The sequence below is a fragment of the Rhincodon typus genome, chromosome 1 (genome assembly GCF_021869965.1).
Source record: "Rhincodon typus isolate 14 chromosome 1, sRhiTyp1.1, whole genome shotgun sequence".
In the NCBI taxonomy this organism is placed as follows: Eukaryota; Metazoa; Chordata; class Chondrichthyes; order Orectolobiformes; family Rhincodontidae; genus Rhincodon; species Rhincodon typus.
The window spans coordinates 140302525-140321306 of record NC_063332.1 but is presented as its reverse complement, the minus strand read 5'-3'; the positions used below and the strand labels follow the sequence as shown (position 1 = coordinate 140321306).

General features: G+C 43.3%; 1 protein-coding gene across 3 annotated transcripts in view; it reads left to right on the top strand.

Moving 5' to 3' along the window:
• Nucleotides 1-18782, top strand: part of pdgfc (platelet derived growth factor c) — a 403296-nt gene that overhangs the window by 28917 nt on the left and 355597 nt on the right. The window contains exon 1 of one of the 3 annotated variants that reach the window (XM_048605496.1): nucleotides 18121-18182. The exons of 1 other annotated variant lie outside the window; for it this stretch is intronic. Coding sequence is in view for 1 of the 2 variants with exons in the window: in XM_048605489.1 (XP_048461446.1) it covers nucleotides 18428-18494 (67 nt within the window). In the remaining variant the exon portion in view is untranslated. Of the gene's footprint in view, nucleotides 1-18120; nucleotides 18183-18298; nucleotides 18495-18782 lie in introns of those variants that run through there. One more of the 3 variants, XM_048605489.1, reaches the window with a different exon arrangement.

Here is an 18782-nt window from a genome sequence, read left to right as displayed (position 1 = left end):
TTTCTGAAGAAGGGTCTAGGACCGAAACGTCAGCCTTCCTGCTCCACTGATGCTGCTTGGCCTGCTGTGTTCATCCAGCTCTACACCTTGTTATCTCTTTATTCAGTCATTTGACTCTGCTCTGCCATTCAATAAGATCATCCCTGATCTGATTGTGGTCACAACTCCACATACCTGCTCAGCCCCCCACTGCCACCACTACCAACCCCTCCACCCCCACCCCACTTAATGTAGACTTCCTTATAGATCAGAAATCTGTCTAACTAAGTCTTGAATGTGACAGCTTGTAAGTCATACTGAAATCAGTGATTATGCATGAAGAAAGCAATGTGAAGTGCACAGAGGCTGGCAGCAACTAAGTAAATGTAAAATGAGTGACAACTAAGAAAGCAAGTTGAAAGCTATTAGATGCATGTGTGTTCCTGTGCGCAAGGTGACCTGGCAGAAGCATGCAAATTGAAGTTATCCCTCAGTGGCAAAGCAGAGTAGAAGAGCTGATACGTAGTTTAATGGCAGACATGATGTTGTGGTGAGGTTGCTGGTTTGACAATGCTGTCATGCATGGTCAAAGGGTGGAGGAAAATGGTGGCCAAGGAACATGCAAAGACATTGTGGGAAAGACAGAGTTGAGTGAAGGCCATGACAAGCAATTGGTTAGCTGCAGCTGTCAGGTATGTGCTCTAACTTAATGTCAGGAATTTGTACCATGTAGTGCCTCAGGGAAGAAGCTGAGACTTGGAAATACCTTATAATAAAGCAAGATGGGGAAATAATAAGATGCAATCTCATGGAAATAAGGTACGACTGCTCAACAGAGGGATTCTCATTTACCATTTAAGGCTAAAGGGGAAAATTGCAGAACTCTTTCTTGATGTCAGACGTTTTTAAATTTTCTTCATATTTTCCCAGCATTATCACAATCGTTCATGCCACTGCAGTGAATTTCAAAATCTGCCCTATGAGCTCTTGTGTTGTAATGTTTTATGTGACATCTTGGAATGGCATAGTGGCTCTGTGGTTAACACTGCTGCCAAACAGCACCAGAACCCCAGGTTTGATCCCAGCCTCGGGCAACTGTCTGCAAGTGAGGTGAATCAGCCAGTGTAGATATTGGGTTATGTGATACAGTGGGGGGCTGAGTCTGGATGCTCTCAAGGGATGGTGTGGATTCCATGGGCTGAATGGCCTCCTTCTGCACTATAGGGATTCTATGATCTTATTGAGTTCTTTTTGGAAATCCAAGTACATTACACATACTGATTCCCTTATACCCACTGCCCTTAGTGCATCCTCAAAGAACTCTAATAAATTTGTAAACGTGATTTCTATCTCACAAAACTATGTTTACCCTGCCAGATTGTATTCTCATTTTCTAGATGTCTTGCTAATATATTGTCAACCATGAATTCTAGCAAATTAGATTAACTGGCCTATAGTTTCCTGCTTTCTATCTCTGTCTTAATTGAGTCATTCATAATTTGACGTTACGCTGTTCAGCTTCTTCATGCATTTCAGTGCTGAATTACTGAACCTGTAAGGTTACAGACCTGAGTTCACTTTCCACTATTGTCACAGTATAAAGTGTAGTATTATACTGTGTTTAATTTGTTCAGATACGGAATACTATTATCTGTGCCTGTCTAAACTTAGACAGACACTCACTTTTTCAGGGAATCTGAATAATAAATTGTATTACTTCTACATGGAAGTTACAGAAGATGCACTCCACGTGAAGAGAAATTAAAATAAAATTTTACTGCTTCATTGGTTTGTGGACTTTCTGCTTGGTGCTTACAAATGTAAACAGTTCTGCTTTTTGAAGAAGTGAAGAGAGCAGCATTTCTAACTGTCACCTGTCCAGAGTTGGACAAAATCAGAAGTCACACAACATGAGGTTATAGTCCAACAGGGTTATTTGAAATCACATGCTTTCGGAGGCTGCTTCTTCATCAGGTGAAGTCCAGAGTTGTGTTGAGCAATCTATTGTTTGTTTGGGAACAGTCTTCATGACTGTAAACCAGGAAGCGCGAAAATTCAATGCAAAATAAAATCAGGTGTCACTTCACCATCACTTGTTTGTTGCTACTGTCCAACACATTTTCCAATGCCCTATGTTTCATTGGTTTTCTGCCAGTGTCGTTTGTTGATCTTGCAGTGTTTAAAATGAAGCCATCACTTGCCAGGAAGTAGAGTAACAGATGCAGGGAGCTCATGATGCTGCATTTAAATTTTCAGTAATTAAGCAAAGAGCTGGAAAATAATCAGGGATTCAAAATGTTGCAAGACAGAGAATCTGTGTAAGGGTAGTTCAATTTAGTTGAATGATAAGGAGAAGATGGTGGCATAGTGGTAATGTCACTGGGCTATTTAGTCAGAGGCCCAGTACTATGCTTTGTGAAAATACATGAAAATTACACAAAGACAGCTAATAAATCTGGAAGCTAGTCTCAGTAATTGTGGGCATAGTTTTTGTAATTCGGCTGTTGGATCCACAAATGGCTAAGTGACAGTAAGCAGAATGTGATGGTTGAGGGATGTTTTTCCGACTGAAAGTCAATGTTCAGTGGGGTCCCACAGTTGCCAATGTTTGGATACCAGTTGTGCGGTTCATATAAATGAATTAGATTTGAATGTAGGAATGCTGTTCAGTAAGTTCACAGGCGATACAGAAATTGGTGGGGTGATAAATAATGAGCCTGAGACTACTAGAGGATACAGACAAGCTGGTCAGATGAACTGATCAATGGCAAATGGAATTCAATCCAGATAAATGTGAAGTGATGGCACTTGAAGAAGACAAACAAGGCAAAGGAATACATGATGAATGGTAGGATCATGGGAACACAGAGAATCAGGGGGACTTTGACATGCATTTACGCTGGTCCCTGATGGTATTAGCTCTGGTGGATAACGTGGCTAAGAAAGCATATGGTATACTTGTCTACATTAGCCAAGGTATAGAACTTAAGAGCAGGGATGTTATGCTGGAACTGTATCAAAGATTGGTTAGGCCACAGCTGGAGTAATGTTTGCAGTTCTGGAATCCACATGATAGGAGAGATGTGGTTGCACTGGAGATGGTGCAGAGGAGATTTACCGGGATGTTGCCTGAGCTGGAGAATTTCTGTTATGAAGAGAGATTGGACAGACTGAGGTTGTTTTCCATAGAGCAACGGAGTTTGAGAGAGGAAATGATTGAGATTTATAAAATTAGGAGGGGCATAGTTAGGATTGAAAGCAAGAAACATTTCTTATTGATGGGGAGGAGTTTCAATGACCAGGGGTATAGATTGAAGTTTTGAGGAAATGTGAGGGAAACATTTTCAAACAGAGGGTGGTTCGAATCTGGAAATCACTGCCTGTTAGGGTGATAACATTTTTAAAAAAATTAAATATGCACTTGCAGTGCCATGACATATAAGTCTATGGGCCAAGTGATGGAAAATGGGCCATTAGAATGGTTAGGTGGTCGTTTTTGATCAACATGGACACGATGGGCTGAAGGATCTTTTTCTGTGCTGTAGATCTCGAAGACACTATTAAAAATTCCTCTGGTTTACTAACATCCTTTAGGGAAGAAAATTTGCAATCCTTACCTGGTATGGCCTACATGTGACTCCAGACTTACTACAATATGGTTGACTCTTAAGTGCCCCTTTTGACAATGTCAATAAATCTACTCGGTTCAAAGGCAGTTGTGGATGGGTGGCAAATTCTAGGCTTGCTATAACTCCAGGGAATTATAAAAAATATACATGCTGTGGTTAAAACAAAGAGCAAATTTTCATTTCATGGCTCGCTTAATAAGCTGATGGGGTGCAGTGCTTCCTCATTAGAAAATCCACTTTATTTCACTTTTTTGGGGGTGATCGTTAGCAAGATCAGCATTTATTATGTATACTTAATTTGCATTAAGAAGGTGTTGGTGACCATCCTCATCAGTTGATACAGTGCACCTGTTGTAGATACATGATATTAAGTTAAGCAAAATCCAGGATTCTGGTTCAAGTAAAGTGATGGAATGGCAAAATATTTCCAAGTCAGGATGGTGTGGACTCAGAATGAAATTTGCAGTGGCATCTTCTGCTCTTAATCTTCAAAATGGTGGCAGTCATAGATTTGGAATTATGTTACAGAAGGACCTTATTGACTTGGTGCAATGCATCTTGAGGATGGTATACACCATTGCCACTGTGCATCTGTGTTGACAGAAGTGAATATTTAAGGTTGTGGATGGGGTGCCAATCAAATAGGCTGCTTTGTCCTAGTTGGAGCTTCTTGAATGCTATTGGCTTGAGTGTTGTCAGAGCTACACTTATCCAGAGTGCAAATAAGTACAGTAGAAGGTATTCTTTCACGCTCTGGATTTTCCCTTATAGATGGTGAGAAGGCTTTGGGGAGTCAAAAGGTGGGCATTGCTGAGGAATTCCCAGCCTCTGACCTGCTATTATAGATATCATTTTCTGTGGCTGATCTAGTTAAGTTTCTTGCCAATCATGATCTCCAGAATAATTATGGTAATTTAGGTTAATATCAAGAGGAATTAGTTAGATATTGTCTTGTTGAAGACGGCCATTACCTGGCACTTTCTGTGGTGTAATTGTTACTTGCTATTTATCAGTTCAAGTTTGAATAGAACAAAGAACAAAGAAAATTACAGCACAGGAACAGGCACTTTGGCCCTCCAAGCCTGCACCGACATGCTGCCCGTCACAACTAAAACCTCCTACCCTTCCTCCCTACCTATTCCCATCCTATTCATGTATTCATCAAGATGCCCTTTAAAAGTCACTGTCTTATCTGCTTCCAATACCTCCACCAGCAGCAGGTTCCAGGCACCCTCTGTGTAAAAACCTGCCTTGTACATCACCTTTAAACCTTGCCCCTCGCACCTTAAACCTATGCCCCCTAATAACTGCCTCTTCCACCCTGGGAAAAAGCTTCTAACTGTCCAGTCTGTCCATGCCCTTCATAATCTTGTAGACCTCTATTAAGTCTCCCCTCAACCTCTGTCATTCCAGTGAGAACAACCCAAGTTTCTCCAACCTCTCCTCATAGCTAATGCCCTCCATACCAGGCAACATGCTGATAAATCTTTTCTGTACCCTGTCCAAAGCCACCACATCCTTCTGGTAGTGTGGCAACCAGAAATGAACACAATATTCCAAATGCGGCCTAACTAAGGTTCTATAAAGCTGCAACATTACTTGCCAATTTTTAAACTCTATGCCCCAGCCAATGAAGGCGAGCATGCCATGTGTTGTCCATTCTTTGCTATATATGAACCTGCAGTGTCTAAGATGTTGAAAATGGACACTGAAGATTGCACATTGATATCCCAAACTGACATTCTGATGGTGGGCGTAATTGATTAACTGATGATGATTGAGCCACAAGCACCACCCTGATGAACTCCTTAACATTATCATTCAGATAGGCTATAGCTGTACTCTAGAGCTTTGGCAGGACTGTTCATGGTAGGATCACAGAGCTCTCTGTATTACGTGCTGCCTATGTTGTTTAGCATGTATGTAGTCCTGTGTTGTAGTTTCACTATGTTTGTCACTTTATTTTGAAGTATGTTTTGAGCTTTGCCTGTCAAGGTTTCCTACACTAGTGAACGCCTAATTAATCCATTGGCTTGACATTTGTGGTAGACTGAGGAATATATTAGATCATGAGGTTATAGATTATGGTGAAATATAATTCTGCTGCTTTTAATAGTTAACAGTGCCTTATGTACCATAAATGTTGATATATTGCAAACCTTTTGAAGCCTCAAAAAATTAGTCCAAAAACAGGGGTGGATGTATACATCAACTATGAATGTGAACTGCTGGTGTGGGTGCTGACAATTTTGAAATGTCTTCGGTGTCCAATGCAAAGATTGGGCTTTTTGAAATATCTTAAACTCCTGTGTATCTTTGCAACGCAACCTGAATCACCGTTTGATTCGTTACGTCCCATTATAAGGTGCATGTAAGTAAAACACGCATTTGTGCGGTGAAAAGGTGAGGCTTACTACAAGTGTGAGTGTAACAGTACATAATTGAAAATAGACGTTGAAGTGTATGCTGAGTATATGCAAAACTGTGATTTTTGGAGCTGGACAAATGAGTTATTTTATACACTGGTTGATTTAGATGCCACGATATACACCAGACTGTACGCAGTCTATCCTATTTTGCAAAGTAATATTTCCATAAAATATAATGGAGGGTGCTGTCATTGTGAAGGTAAATCTTTGTCACCTCAAGAACTGTACAGTGTTCACTTGTACTGATATTATTAAGGCCATATGCTTCTGTTACAGGTAGATTATGAAATTATATTGTTGGGTCAAAATCCCTTGCAACAGCATTGTCACTGTACTTATTGCCATGAACTGCAGTGATTCAAGAGGCAGTTTGCCAACACTTTTGAAGGAGCAGTTAAGGACAGGCAATACATGCTGGCCCTGCCAGCAATGCCTATATCTGTGAGTGAATAAATTGAAAAATAGATTGGTGAGGAAGCTATAAAGTGGGTTCTTTCCCTCATATTGCTTCTCTTACCACATGTCACAGTGTTAGTCTGGCAGATTTATCTTTAATGGCTTGGTGTAGCACTTGCTCCGGTTGCAGGGAAAAGTGCCGGGGGTGATGGGGCTGGTGGGGAGTGTGGAGCGGACAAGGGAGGCACGGAGAGAGTGGTCCCTCCAGAAAGCAGATAAGGGTGAGGAGGAAAAAATGTCTTTGGTAGTGGGGTCAGATTGCAGATGGCGGAAGTGTCGGTGGATGATGCGTTGGATTCGGAGGTTGGTGGGGTGGTACGTGAGGACGAGGGGGATTCTGTTTTCGTTGTTATTGTGGGTAGGGGGTGTGAGGGATGAGTTGGGGGAAATGCGAGAGACACGGTCGAGGGCATTTTCGACCATTGTGGAGGGGAAGTTGCGGTCCTTGAAAAACGAGGACATCTGGGATGTCCGGGAGTGGAATGCCTCATCTCGGGAGCATATGCGGCGGAGGCGAAGGAATTGGGAATAGGGGATGGCCTTTTTGCAGGAAGCTGGGTGAGAGGAGGTGTATTCTAGGTAGCTGTGTGAGTCGTTAGGCTTGAAATGGATATCGGTTTCCAGGTGGATGCCAGAGATGGAGATAGAGAGGTCCAGGAAGGAGAGAGAGGTATCAGAGATGGTCCAGGTGAACTTAAGGTTGGAGTGGAAGCTGTTAGTGAAGTGGATGAACTGTTCGAGTTCCATGTGGGAGCACGAGGCGGCGCCGATACAGTCATTGATGTAACGGAGGAAGAGGTGGGGGATAGGGCCAGTGTAGCTTCGGAAGAGGGATTGTTCCACGTATCCTACAAAGAGGCAAGCATAGCTTGGGCCCATGCGGGTACCCATGGTCACCCCCTTTGTCTGTAGGAAGAGGGAGGAATTGAAAGAGAAGTTGTTGAGGGTGAGGACGAGTTCGGCTAAGCGGATGAGGGTGTCAGTGGAGGGGGACTGGTCGGGCCTGCGGGACAGAAAGAAGCGGAGGTTAGAGGCTGTGGGTGCGAGGTCACCTGAAGTGATGAGGTTGTGGGTGAAAGGGGGATCGCCTCAACCTCTCCACACCTCTCACCCACTCCAACCTCTCCCCCACAGAACGTGCAGCCCTCCACTCCCTCTGCTCCAATCCAAACCTCACCATAAAACCCGCGGACAAGGGAGGCGCAGTTGTAGTATGGCGCACTGACCTCTACATCACCGAGACCAGACGCCAACTCTCCGACATCTCCTCCTACCGCCCCCTTGATCATGATCCCACCCCCGACCACCAAACCATCATCTCCCAAACCATCCACAACATCATCACTTCAGGTGATCTCCCACTAACCTCATCATTCCCCAACCCCGCACCGCCCGTTTCTATCTCTTTCCCAAAATCCACAAACCTGACTGCCCTGGTCGACCCATTGTCTCCGCCTGCTCCTGCCCCACCAAACTTATCTCCACCTATCCCGACTCCATTTTCTCCCCCTTGGTCCAGGAACTCCCTACCTACGTCCGTGACACCACCCACGCTCTCCACCTCCTCCAAAACTTCTGATTCCCTGGTCCCCAACACCTCGTTTTTACCATGGACGTCCAGTCCCTATACACCTGCGTTCCCCATGCAGATGGCCTAAAGGCCCTCCGCTTCTTCCTATCCCGCAGGCCCGACCAGTCCCCCTCCACTGACAACCTCATCCGCTTAGCCGAACTCATCCTCACCCTCAACAACTTCTCTTTCAATTCCTCCCACTTCCTACAGACAAAGAGGGTGGCCATGGGTACCTGCATGGGCCCAAGCTATGCCTGCCTCTTTGTAGGATAAGTGGAACAATCCCTCTTCCAAAGCTACACTGGCCCTATCCCCCACCTCTTCCTCTGTTACATTGATGACTGTATCGGCGCTGCCTCGTGCTCCCACGTTCCACTCCAACCTTAAGTTCACCTGGACCGTCTCTGATACCTCTCTCTCCTTCCTGGACCCCTCGAACATGTCTCTCGCATTTCCCGCAACTCATCCCTCACACCCCCTACCCGCAATAACAACCAAAACAGAATTCCCCTCGTCCTCACGTACCACCCCAACAACCTCTGAATCCAACGCATAATCCTCTGACGCTTCCGCCATCTGCAATCTGACCCCACTACCAAAGACATTTTACCCTCCCCACCCTTATCTGCTTTCTGGAGGGACCACGCTCTCCGTGACTCCCTTGTCCGCTCCACACTCCCCTCCAGCCCCACCACTCCTGGCACTTTTCCCTGCAACCGGAGCAAGTTCTACACCTGCCCCTACACCTCCCCCCACCACCCCCATCCCAGGCCCTAAGAAGACCTTCCACATCAAACAGATGTTCACCTGTACATCTGCTAATGTGGTATACTGTATCTGCTGTTCCTGTTGTGGTCTCCTCTACATCGGGGAAACCAAGCGGAGGCTTGGGGACCGGTTTGAGGAACACCTACGCTCAGTTTGCAACAAACAACTACACCTCCCAGTCACGAACCATTTCAACTCCCCCTGCCACTCCTTGTACGACATGCCCATCCTGGGCCTCCTGCATTGCCACAATGATGCCACGCGAAAGCTGCAGGAACAGCATCTCATATTTCGCTAGGGAACCCTGCAGCCCAAGGGTATCAATGTGGACTTCACAAGCTTCACAATCTCCCCTCCCCAACCACATCCTAAAATCAGCCCAGCTCATCCCCGCCTCCCTAACCATTCCTCCCACCTCAAGCCCCACCCCCATCTCCTACCCACTAACCTCATCCCGCCTCCTTGACCTGTCCATCCTCCCTGGACCGACCTATCCCCTCCCTAACTCCCCACCTACATTCACCTTTACTGGCTCCAACCCCGCCTCCTTGACCTGTCTGTCTCCTCTCCACCTATCTTCTCCTTTATCCATCTTCTATCCGCCTCCCCCTCTCTCCCTATTTATTTCAGAATCCCCTTCCCCTCCCCCATTTCTGAAGAAGGGTCTTGACCCGAAACATCAGCTTTCCTGCTCCTCTGATGCTGCTTGGCCTGCTGTGTTCATCCAGCTCTACACCCTGTTATCTCAGATTCTCCAGCATCGGCTGTTCCTACTATCTCTAAGATATTTCCATGCATAGTGAGTTGTACAATGTAGATTATAACGGAGCTAGACAAGTTGTATTATTATGAAATAGGGAAGTAATGATAATAAAGATTAGATACAATCAAGAAATAATGTCAAACAAGATCTGAACTCAAGTGGGGTTGTATTTGCTTCAGAAGTCAGGATTAACGTTGACAAAAACATAGGGGAATACAAAGGATAGCATTGTATTTAAGGAATATAAAAATACAAAACATAAAAACAGAAAATGTTGGAAATACATAGCAGCACCTGAAGAAAGAGAAGCAGGGGGTTAATGTTTTAGGTCATGACTTCTCATCAGCACTTGGCTGGAATATTTATATCCATCAACAATTAAAAAAAAAAGGACATATGATAGAACATAGAACTGTATAGCACAGGAACGGGCCCTTCAGCCCCTGATGTTGTGCCGAACATGATGCCAAATGAAATTAATCCTTTCTGCATGCCTTTGCTCCATATCCCTCTGTATTCCTTGCATATTCATGTGCTTTTCTAAAAGTCCCTTGAATGTCCTTATTGTATCTACTTCCACCACCACTCCTGGCAGTGTGTTCCAGCCTCCTACCACTCTCTGTATAAAAAAAACTGCCCCTCACATCTCCTTTGAACTTCCCACTTCTAACTTTAAGTGCATGCCCCCCCAGTATTTGTCATTTAGTTCTGACTGCCAACCCTATCCATGCATCTCTTAATTTTATAAACTTCTGTCAAATCTCCATTCAGCCTCCGCTGCTGAAGATAAAACAACCCAAGTTTTTCTAGCCTCTCCTTGTAACTCACACTGCCTAATCCAGGCTGCATCCTAGTTAAAACTCTTCTGCACCCACTCCGAAGCTTCCATATCCTTCCTGTAAGGTAGTGACCAGAATTGAATACAATACTCTTAAGTGAGGCCTAATGAAAGTCTTATAAAGCTGCAGCATGACATCCTGATCCTTGTTCTCAATTCCTTGACCAATAAAGGCAAGTATGCCATAGACTTTCTTTACCACTCCATCTACTTGCATGGCCACTTTCAGGGAGCTATAGACTTGAACCCCAAGATCTTTCTGTGCATCAATGCTATTCAGAGTCCTGTCATTAACTGTATACTTTACCTTAACATTTGATCTCCCAAAGTGCAGCACCTCACAGTTACATGAATTAAACTCCATCTGCCATTTCTCTGCCCACATCTGCATCTGATCTATATTCCTCTGTATCCTTTGACAACTTTCTACATTATCCATAACTCCATCGATCTTTGTATCATATGCAAACTCACTCATCCACTTCTTTCTTGATCTCAAAATGCCCCAGCATAATAGCATGCTCCACACAAATCTCACTATCCTCCATATCCTTTCCCTACGTGAATACTGATGCAAACTACTCAAATAAGATCTCAACCACATCCTCTGCCTCTATGCACAAGTTCCCTCCTTTATCATTGAGTGGTCCTAACTTCTGCCTAGTTATCCTGTTGTTTTTGATTATGTATAGAATGCCTTGGGATTCTCTTTAACCCTCCTTGACAAGGTCGTTTCATGGTTCCTTCTTACTCTCCTAATTCCTTGCTTGCGTACTTTCCACTTTCCTTATATTCCTCACAGGCTCTGTCCGATTTTAGCTTCCTAAACCTTACATGTGATTCTATTTTCCTTTTGACTGAATTCATAACCTCCCCCATTATCCAAGGGTCCTTTACCTTGCCTTCCTTGTCCTTCCTCCTTACTGGAACATGCTGGCATGAACTCTCCCCAACAGGTCTTTAAACAGTTCCCACTTGTCAAATGTGGACTTGCCTGATAACAGCTCCTCCCAATTAACACTCGTTAGCGCCTGCCTAATACTGCCAAAATTTGCCCTCCCCCAATTTAGTACCTTTCCGCAAGGTCCTGACTTATCCTTGTTCATAGCTATCTTAAAACTTAAGAAGTTGTGATCACTGTTTCCAAAATGCTCTCCCACTGAAACGTCAGTGACCTGGCCAAGGTCGGTAGCCAATACCAGGTCTAGTATGGTTCCTCCACTAGTTGGACTATCCATATACTGTTTCAAGAAACCATCTTGGATGCATTTAACAAATTCCGCTTCGTCTAAGCCTCTTATTCTAAGGGAGTCCCAGTCAATACTGGGGAAGTTAAAGTCACCCACTGTGAAAACTCTGTTTGTGTTGCACCTTTCCATAATTTGCCTACATATTTGTTCCTCAATGTCTCGTTGGCTGTTTGGGGGACCTATAGTATAATCCGATCAGTGTGACTGCACTTATTTTATTTTTGAGCTCTACCCATATTGCCTCAGTGGATGAGCCCTCCAGCATAACCTCTGTGAGTGCAGATGTAACATTCTCCCCAGTTAGTGATGCAACTCCTCCAACAACTTTTACATTCCTCTCCATCTCACCAAAAACAACAAAACCCTGGAATGTTGAACAGCCAGTCCTGTCCCTCTGTCAACCAAGTCTCTGTAATGGCCACAAGATCATAGTCCTATGAACTGATCCAGGTTATAAGCTCATCAGCCTTATCTATAATACTCCTTGCATTAAAATAAACACACTGCAGCCCATTAGTACTATCGTGTTCATTTACCTGTCTCTGCTTGTCCTTTCTTTTTGATTTACTGGTTTAATATCTACCTTTCCCTTAATCTCTCCACTTGTTGACACTAATGAATACTTTCTTGAATTGCGCCAATAGCTGGGTATTTTATTAGATATATTTCAGAAAAATAGAAGAAAGCTCTTAAGCCTGAAGGAAAAGTTGCAAGGTCTTTCGGGATGTCAAACTGGAGTGCTCATCATGATATCGCCCACCCATTAACCTACCATGCAAACTCATCTAGTATCTACCATGGACAGAACTTAGGGCCCATGCAAAGATAAGAAAAAATGTTCTATTAAATAACAAGTTTATTACAGACGACATTGTATTGAGAAAAACACTCATTCACAAAACATCTTTACTATCTTTAAACTCCTTCACCTCAATATATCTTTAAAAAGAAAGCATTTAACTGAAGTGCAACGAGCATTGGAATTCATAGCCTGACACCAAAAAGTCTACAACCACTTGTAACTGTCAATAAATCTGTGAAATTGAAGACATCCCATGGTAAAAATGGATTTTTCCAGTCTGAAGTATTTAGTAATAGAAATTCTCAGGTGTGTGTCAACAGAGTGAAATAGAAAACATTTTTAAATTCATCAGACTTTGCTCAAATATTAAAAAGAGTTTTAAATACACTTACAGTCTTTGACAGGTCCCTTTGGCAGTCTTGGAAGTGCTTTGACAGTCCTAATGGGTTTATTTACTTCTTATATTAAAGCATGTCTACTTTTAACAATCCAAAAAGGTACCTCACCTCTCCCAAAGAGTGCCTTACTGACACCATAGGATAGCTTACTTCTCCTAAAAGTGTGTCAGGACCAAATCCAAAGAGCTACCTTACTGCTCCAGGGTACCTCAGCTATCCAGATGAGTTCACAAGGTACATACTAGCTCTTATTGGGTCTTATCTACACTCATAGAGTTTCAGACACTTTCTCATTGGATGCAGAAGTAGAGGCAGCTGATAATTTAAATGGCCACAAAAACACAAGTTGCTGGAAAAACTCAGCAGGTCTGACAGCATCTGTGAAGAAAAAAATCAGAGTTAATGTTTTGGGTCCAGTGACCTTTCCTAAGAACTGAGGAAGGGTCACTGGACCCGAAACGTTAACTATGACTTTTTCTTCACAGATGCTGTGAGATGGGCTGAGCTTTTCCAGCAACTTCTGTTTTTGTTCCTAACATACAGCATTCGCAGTTCTTTCGGTTTTTAATTTAAATGGCCGGCTGCCTTTAGTCTTGCTGTCAGGAATCCTGATTTGACTGCTTTCCTACCCCTGTAAAAATGGGAAGTGCTGGGTGTGATTTCCAACCACCTTTGTTATTTTCACCAGGGTAGCGAAGCTCCCTGCTCTGTTGAAAATCTGTGTTTTTAGAGTTACCAGTTCATGTCCATTTGATTGACAAGTAGAATCATTGATGTAGTAATTCCAATTTGTTAAGATAACAAAGAACACCACTATCTAGGCCTTAAAACAGGAATCATACTCAAACATTTCAAAAGCACATTCTCTCAAATCATTCAAAACCTCTCTTCCAGAATTCGAATTAATTTGTCAATGTGTTTATGGGCCTCAAAAGTCATTTTCAAAATTCAAGCGTAACACATCAAATAACAAAAAGGGCTAACTCCACTTTCCTGCCAATAAAGACAGGAAAGACTTACTACAAGAAAGAAAGGGAAGAGACACTGATCAGGAGAATGGAATTATATATTTTTTCCTTTATTATCCAGTATTTTTTCTAATTTTAATAACAGAACTTGATAAAGATGTATCATAAAGATCACCGGTTAGGGTTTCTGTTCAGTTGTGCTACTTTTTTCAGTGTTAGCTCAGATCAATACAAGGGAATCTCCAGAAGCAGGTAGAAATAGTGAGGGAGGGCAGCTGTAGTAGTCAAATGGACCCTTCCTGGAAAAAAGGGATTTTTTTGGGAGGCAGGCCTCAAGGGAAGAAGGAGCAAACAGACAAGTGATATCTGAACCTGATGTAAAGCAGAGGTTTCATTCCATGTGAATACTTCCTTGTTTAACCTTAACTTCCTTTCATGATTGTAATGATCCAATGGCAGTGGAATGAGGAATCCCTGCCTTGTGATCTTTCATTCATTTCAAATGTCATGTTACGTATTGCTGTAATCAGCAGGTTTCTACAGCACAGGTATCAAGTCATACCAGATGAGCTTGAAAGATACCTTGCTGAGATAGAGAGGATGATGGAGGAATTGAGGAAGGAGGAAGGAAGCAGTACTCCTGGTTGAATATTTTACTTGTCAATGAGTAGGAATATGGATGGATTCAGGGAAAGATCAGAAATATCTGATGATTCAGTGACTGAAGACTGGACTGAGGATGCACAGCTGGTCATAGTGTCCAGGGGCCTAGATGTGAGTGTTCATGTTGGAACATAGAACATTATGATGATTGTAAGTCCATAACATCTGTGCTAGAAAACCTGTTGTGAAATAATGGGAAGAGGTACAGATATTCAAAGAATCTGCAAGATTTTTGAGGTGATGCAAATGTTTTGGAGGACTGTAGTAGCCTTGACACAGCTACAGCAGAGCTTTCGTGAGTATAAACAAGCTGAAGGGGAAGACCTTGTTCCTGTGTTCCTGGAGGTGATAAAGTTGTTTGAATTCTTGGATCACTCCTTGAAATCAACCAGGGCCAGGACACTGAAGGACTGTCTAGCAGACGCCATAAGATATGGTAATGTCCAGATAGAGTTGAGGAGGCTTAATAGTAACAAACCTCAATTATTGTTCTTTAAGACATACCACAACGGCCATGAGGTGCAAGAACTCCATCCAGAGCAATGGCCTTCTCTTCTCCCGAGATGTTAAATCAGTTGGGCTTCTCACCGACAGCCAGCTGGTGCAGGCAATGTTCCCTCAGTTAAAGGCTCAGTCTTGTGTAGAGTGATAGGGATTTGCTCTGCAGCGAGTGTGAAATTTGGCAAGGTAGAAGTGTTGTGCTCAATGACATAGGAGCAGAGGTGACAACTGTTACTCAGCAGTTTTTCTGTGAATATCTTGTTGAGGAGTGTGAGCTGATTGATGTCTATTCCCTTATCTGGGTCTGGTTTGCAGGGATGAGGCATTCCCTATCATGGCCACACCAAGCTCTCCATATCTGTGCTCAATCACACTTTTCATAGTCTGTGGTTTTTGGCAGCCTATGACTCAACTGATACTCTAGTGGAAATTAGGACATTGAGAATATCACTGGTATTGGGGTAGAACATGTTAAGAGATATCTAGGTGTCCTTGTCAAAATATTCATTGTGACTGCCATGAGCAGAACTGTATAAGGTTGTTAGATAGGGTTTAGGTACTTTTGACCTTGTTCCGCACACTTGAAATAGATCACTCTGTATGGGAGCCAAAACTGTTCACGTAGCAGCAAATTGGGCTGACCTGTTATCTGTTCGTCATGTCAGCCTTCTCCAACTGAACGACATCAGGTCTTGCAATACTGTCATGTATCACATGTAGCAGAGGTCTCACTTGGTGTGAGTCTGGGAGCTGCCCTCCTCATTGTGGGAGAAAAGGGTAGGGTACACAAGCAAATCACTAATTTCAGCCACAATAATATTTACCTCTGATCAAGAATGCCCATGGGTGTCCTTAAACCTACCTCTTTCGTGGACAGTGGACTGACTGGAGGAACCATGGCTCATTTCACTTTAAAGATGAACATTGGTGAATTGGAGGAGGCCTGAGGAGCAGTGTGTTTTTATTCTCCCCAAGTATGTAGGCCTGTATGAGACAGTTTGTGGTAAAAATATTGATGGCATTTAATATTGTGACCTGGTAAGACTGTAATTAAAGATGACTATCCAGTAAAGATTACTTACCACCAATCCCATCCCATCACTGCAAGGAAGCCCAGGACTACCTGTAGCAGTCTTTGGAATGAGGTGTTATAAGAGTGTCATTAATTTCCTACGCCTACCTCATAGTCCTTGCGAAGAGAAAAAGATGGAAAGCTGAGGCTTTGTGCCAAATACTGCGTTGTCAGTGCAAAGGCTCATCAGGATCTCTATCTTGGATTGAGGAAGTATTACAAGTTCTCAAACAGACTTGATTTGGCCAACAGTTATAAACCAGTTACCCATTGCTGAGCAAACATTGAAAAGACAGCACTTTGAATAGGTAGCGGGGGACTTTATGAGTATATTAGAATACCATTAAGACTCTGTAAACACTTTCAAATGTGTGGTGGATAAAGCTTTTGCCAACCTTAATTTCCAGTCCCTACCTGTGTATTGGACACAATACTCATCTTCAGCTTAACATTCAAGGAGACCTTTGCAAGAAGAGATTTTGTCATAACCCCCTAGTTGCAGTTTAAATTTAATCTCAAAACAGAGAAGTACCAACCTGGACAAAAGTATGCTAACTTGGGCACTTCATTGCCAAGGAAGACATTACTGCTAATAAGAAATTCTGAGTGGTAGAGGAGTAACCCCAGCCTAAGACAGGAACAAAACTGCATGAGTTCCTTGGCCTAGTGAGTTAATATAGAAGGTTTGTGCAAGTTAGCTGACACATTCTATGATTTCTTAAGGAATTCAGAGAATGCTGAGGGAATGGTTGCGAAAGGATATATGAGACATGATACTTCATGGAGCATCAGAAGGAATTGTACTAGAGTATGTGAAGACTCTTTTAAGCAGAAGCTCATCTCCTCACCTATCCTTGGCTCCCCAGATTCCCAACTTACCTTTATACTGGAAACGAATACCAGTTTTTTTTTGGCGCAGGAGCAGTGCTATCACATACTCAACGACAGAAAAGAGTGGTTGTCGCTTATGACGGTCAGAATCTCAAACCTAATTCGAGGAAAATGAGGATTCGCTCATGGATGAAACCTGAACTGTTGGCTTTGAGGTAGGCTGTTTCTAAGAAGTTCAGGGACATTCTGATTAGTACTGAGATAGCGGAGGCTTGTGGACCGCGTTGTGGAACACCTACGCTCGGTTCACGACAAACGACTGCACCTCCCAGTCGCGAACCATTTCAACTCCACCTCCCACTCCTTGAATGACATGTCCATCCTGGGCCTCCTGCAGTGCTACAACGATGCTACCCGAAGGTTGCAGGAACAGCACCTCATATTTCGCTTGGGAACCCTGCAGCCCAATGGTATCAATGTGGACTTCACAAGCTTCAAAATCTCCCCTCCGCCAACCACATCCCAAAACCAGCCCAGCTTGTCCTTGCCTCCCTAACCTGTCCTTCCTCCCACCTATCCACTCCACCCACCTCAAGCCCCGCCCCCATCTCTTACCTACCAGCCTCATCCCACCTCCTTGCCTGTCCGTCCTCCCTGGACTGACCTATCTCCTCCCTAACTCCCCACCTACACTCACCTTTACTGGCTCCTGTCCTGTCTTTGACCTATCTGTCTCCTCTCCACCTATCTTCTCCTTTATCCATCTTCTAGCCACCTCCCCCTCTCTCCCTATTTATTTCAGAATTCTCTTCCTGTCCCCCCCCATTTCTGAAGAAGGGCCTAGACCCAAAACGTCCTGCTCCTCTGATGCTGCTTGGCCTGCTGTGTTCATCCAGCTCTACACCTTATTATCTCTGATTAGTACTGAGTTTGGAGTGTTTAACAACAACAACACCCTTAATTAGCCAAGGTTGAAGAGACCTAATGGACCACTGAACTTTCTCATTTTCAATTCCACCCGCCCCATCCAATCTGTCCAGATCAGACGTTCAAGAAAAACACACTGCCATTAATATGAACTTGCAAATTCCAGCCACCTGGGTGCATGTGAACCTGCCAATCACACAACTGCTTAACAAATGGTCACTGTGTGCTATGTATAGTTGCCAGAATGTCAAGATAGAAACAGAAAAGGGTGTAACAAAATTCCCAGCAGCTGATGGCGATAGTGGGAGAGGGTGCCAAGCTAAGAGTTTGAGCAGGTATGTTGGGACATCCACCAACAGGTGGTAGTGTTGAGGGAAAACAGCTTGAGCAGTCAAACAGATGTTCTGTGGATAAGAGAGTGTCTTTGGGGGAAGGAGGCCCTGTGGGAAGAAGGAGTAGACATACAAAGGTTTCGTGAACCCAATGTAAATTATAAGCTTCAGTTCACTTCCTTGTTTAACCTTAATTTCTTTTAATGTTTGTAATTACCTGATGCCAACAGGATAAAGAATGCCTGCTCATGAGCTTTCAGTCTTCCATGTGTTCAGATCATGTCACACCAAGTCAGTGTAAACTACACAAAAAGGGTAAGGAATTTTAAGCACAAATTATAACGGGCACAAGTTGAGTTTCATGATTTTTTTACTCTAGTTTAAAAAAAACTGCAAAGAGCAAGTGTCGCTCACAAAACTGGCCATTTTCCCAGGATAAATTAATCACAATTAGGAGCTTTTGTTAATTGTGGATCTTAAAGGAGGCTGTAAAAATTAAGCTGGTTCTTTTGTGGGCATGGATAACAATAAGCTTCTTTCATAATAGGCATTTTAAAACATTGCCTCATTGCGCTGGTACATAGAGATATTAGGGTTGGTGTT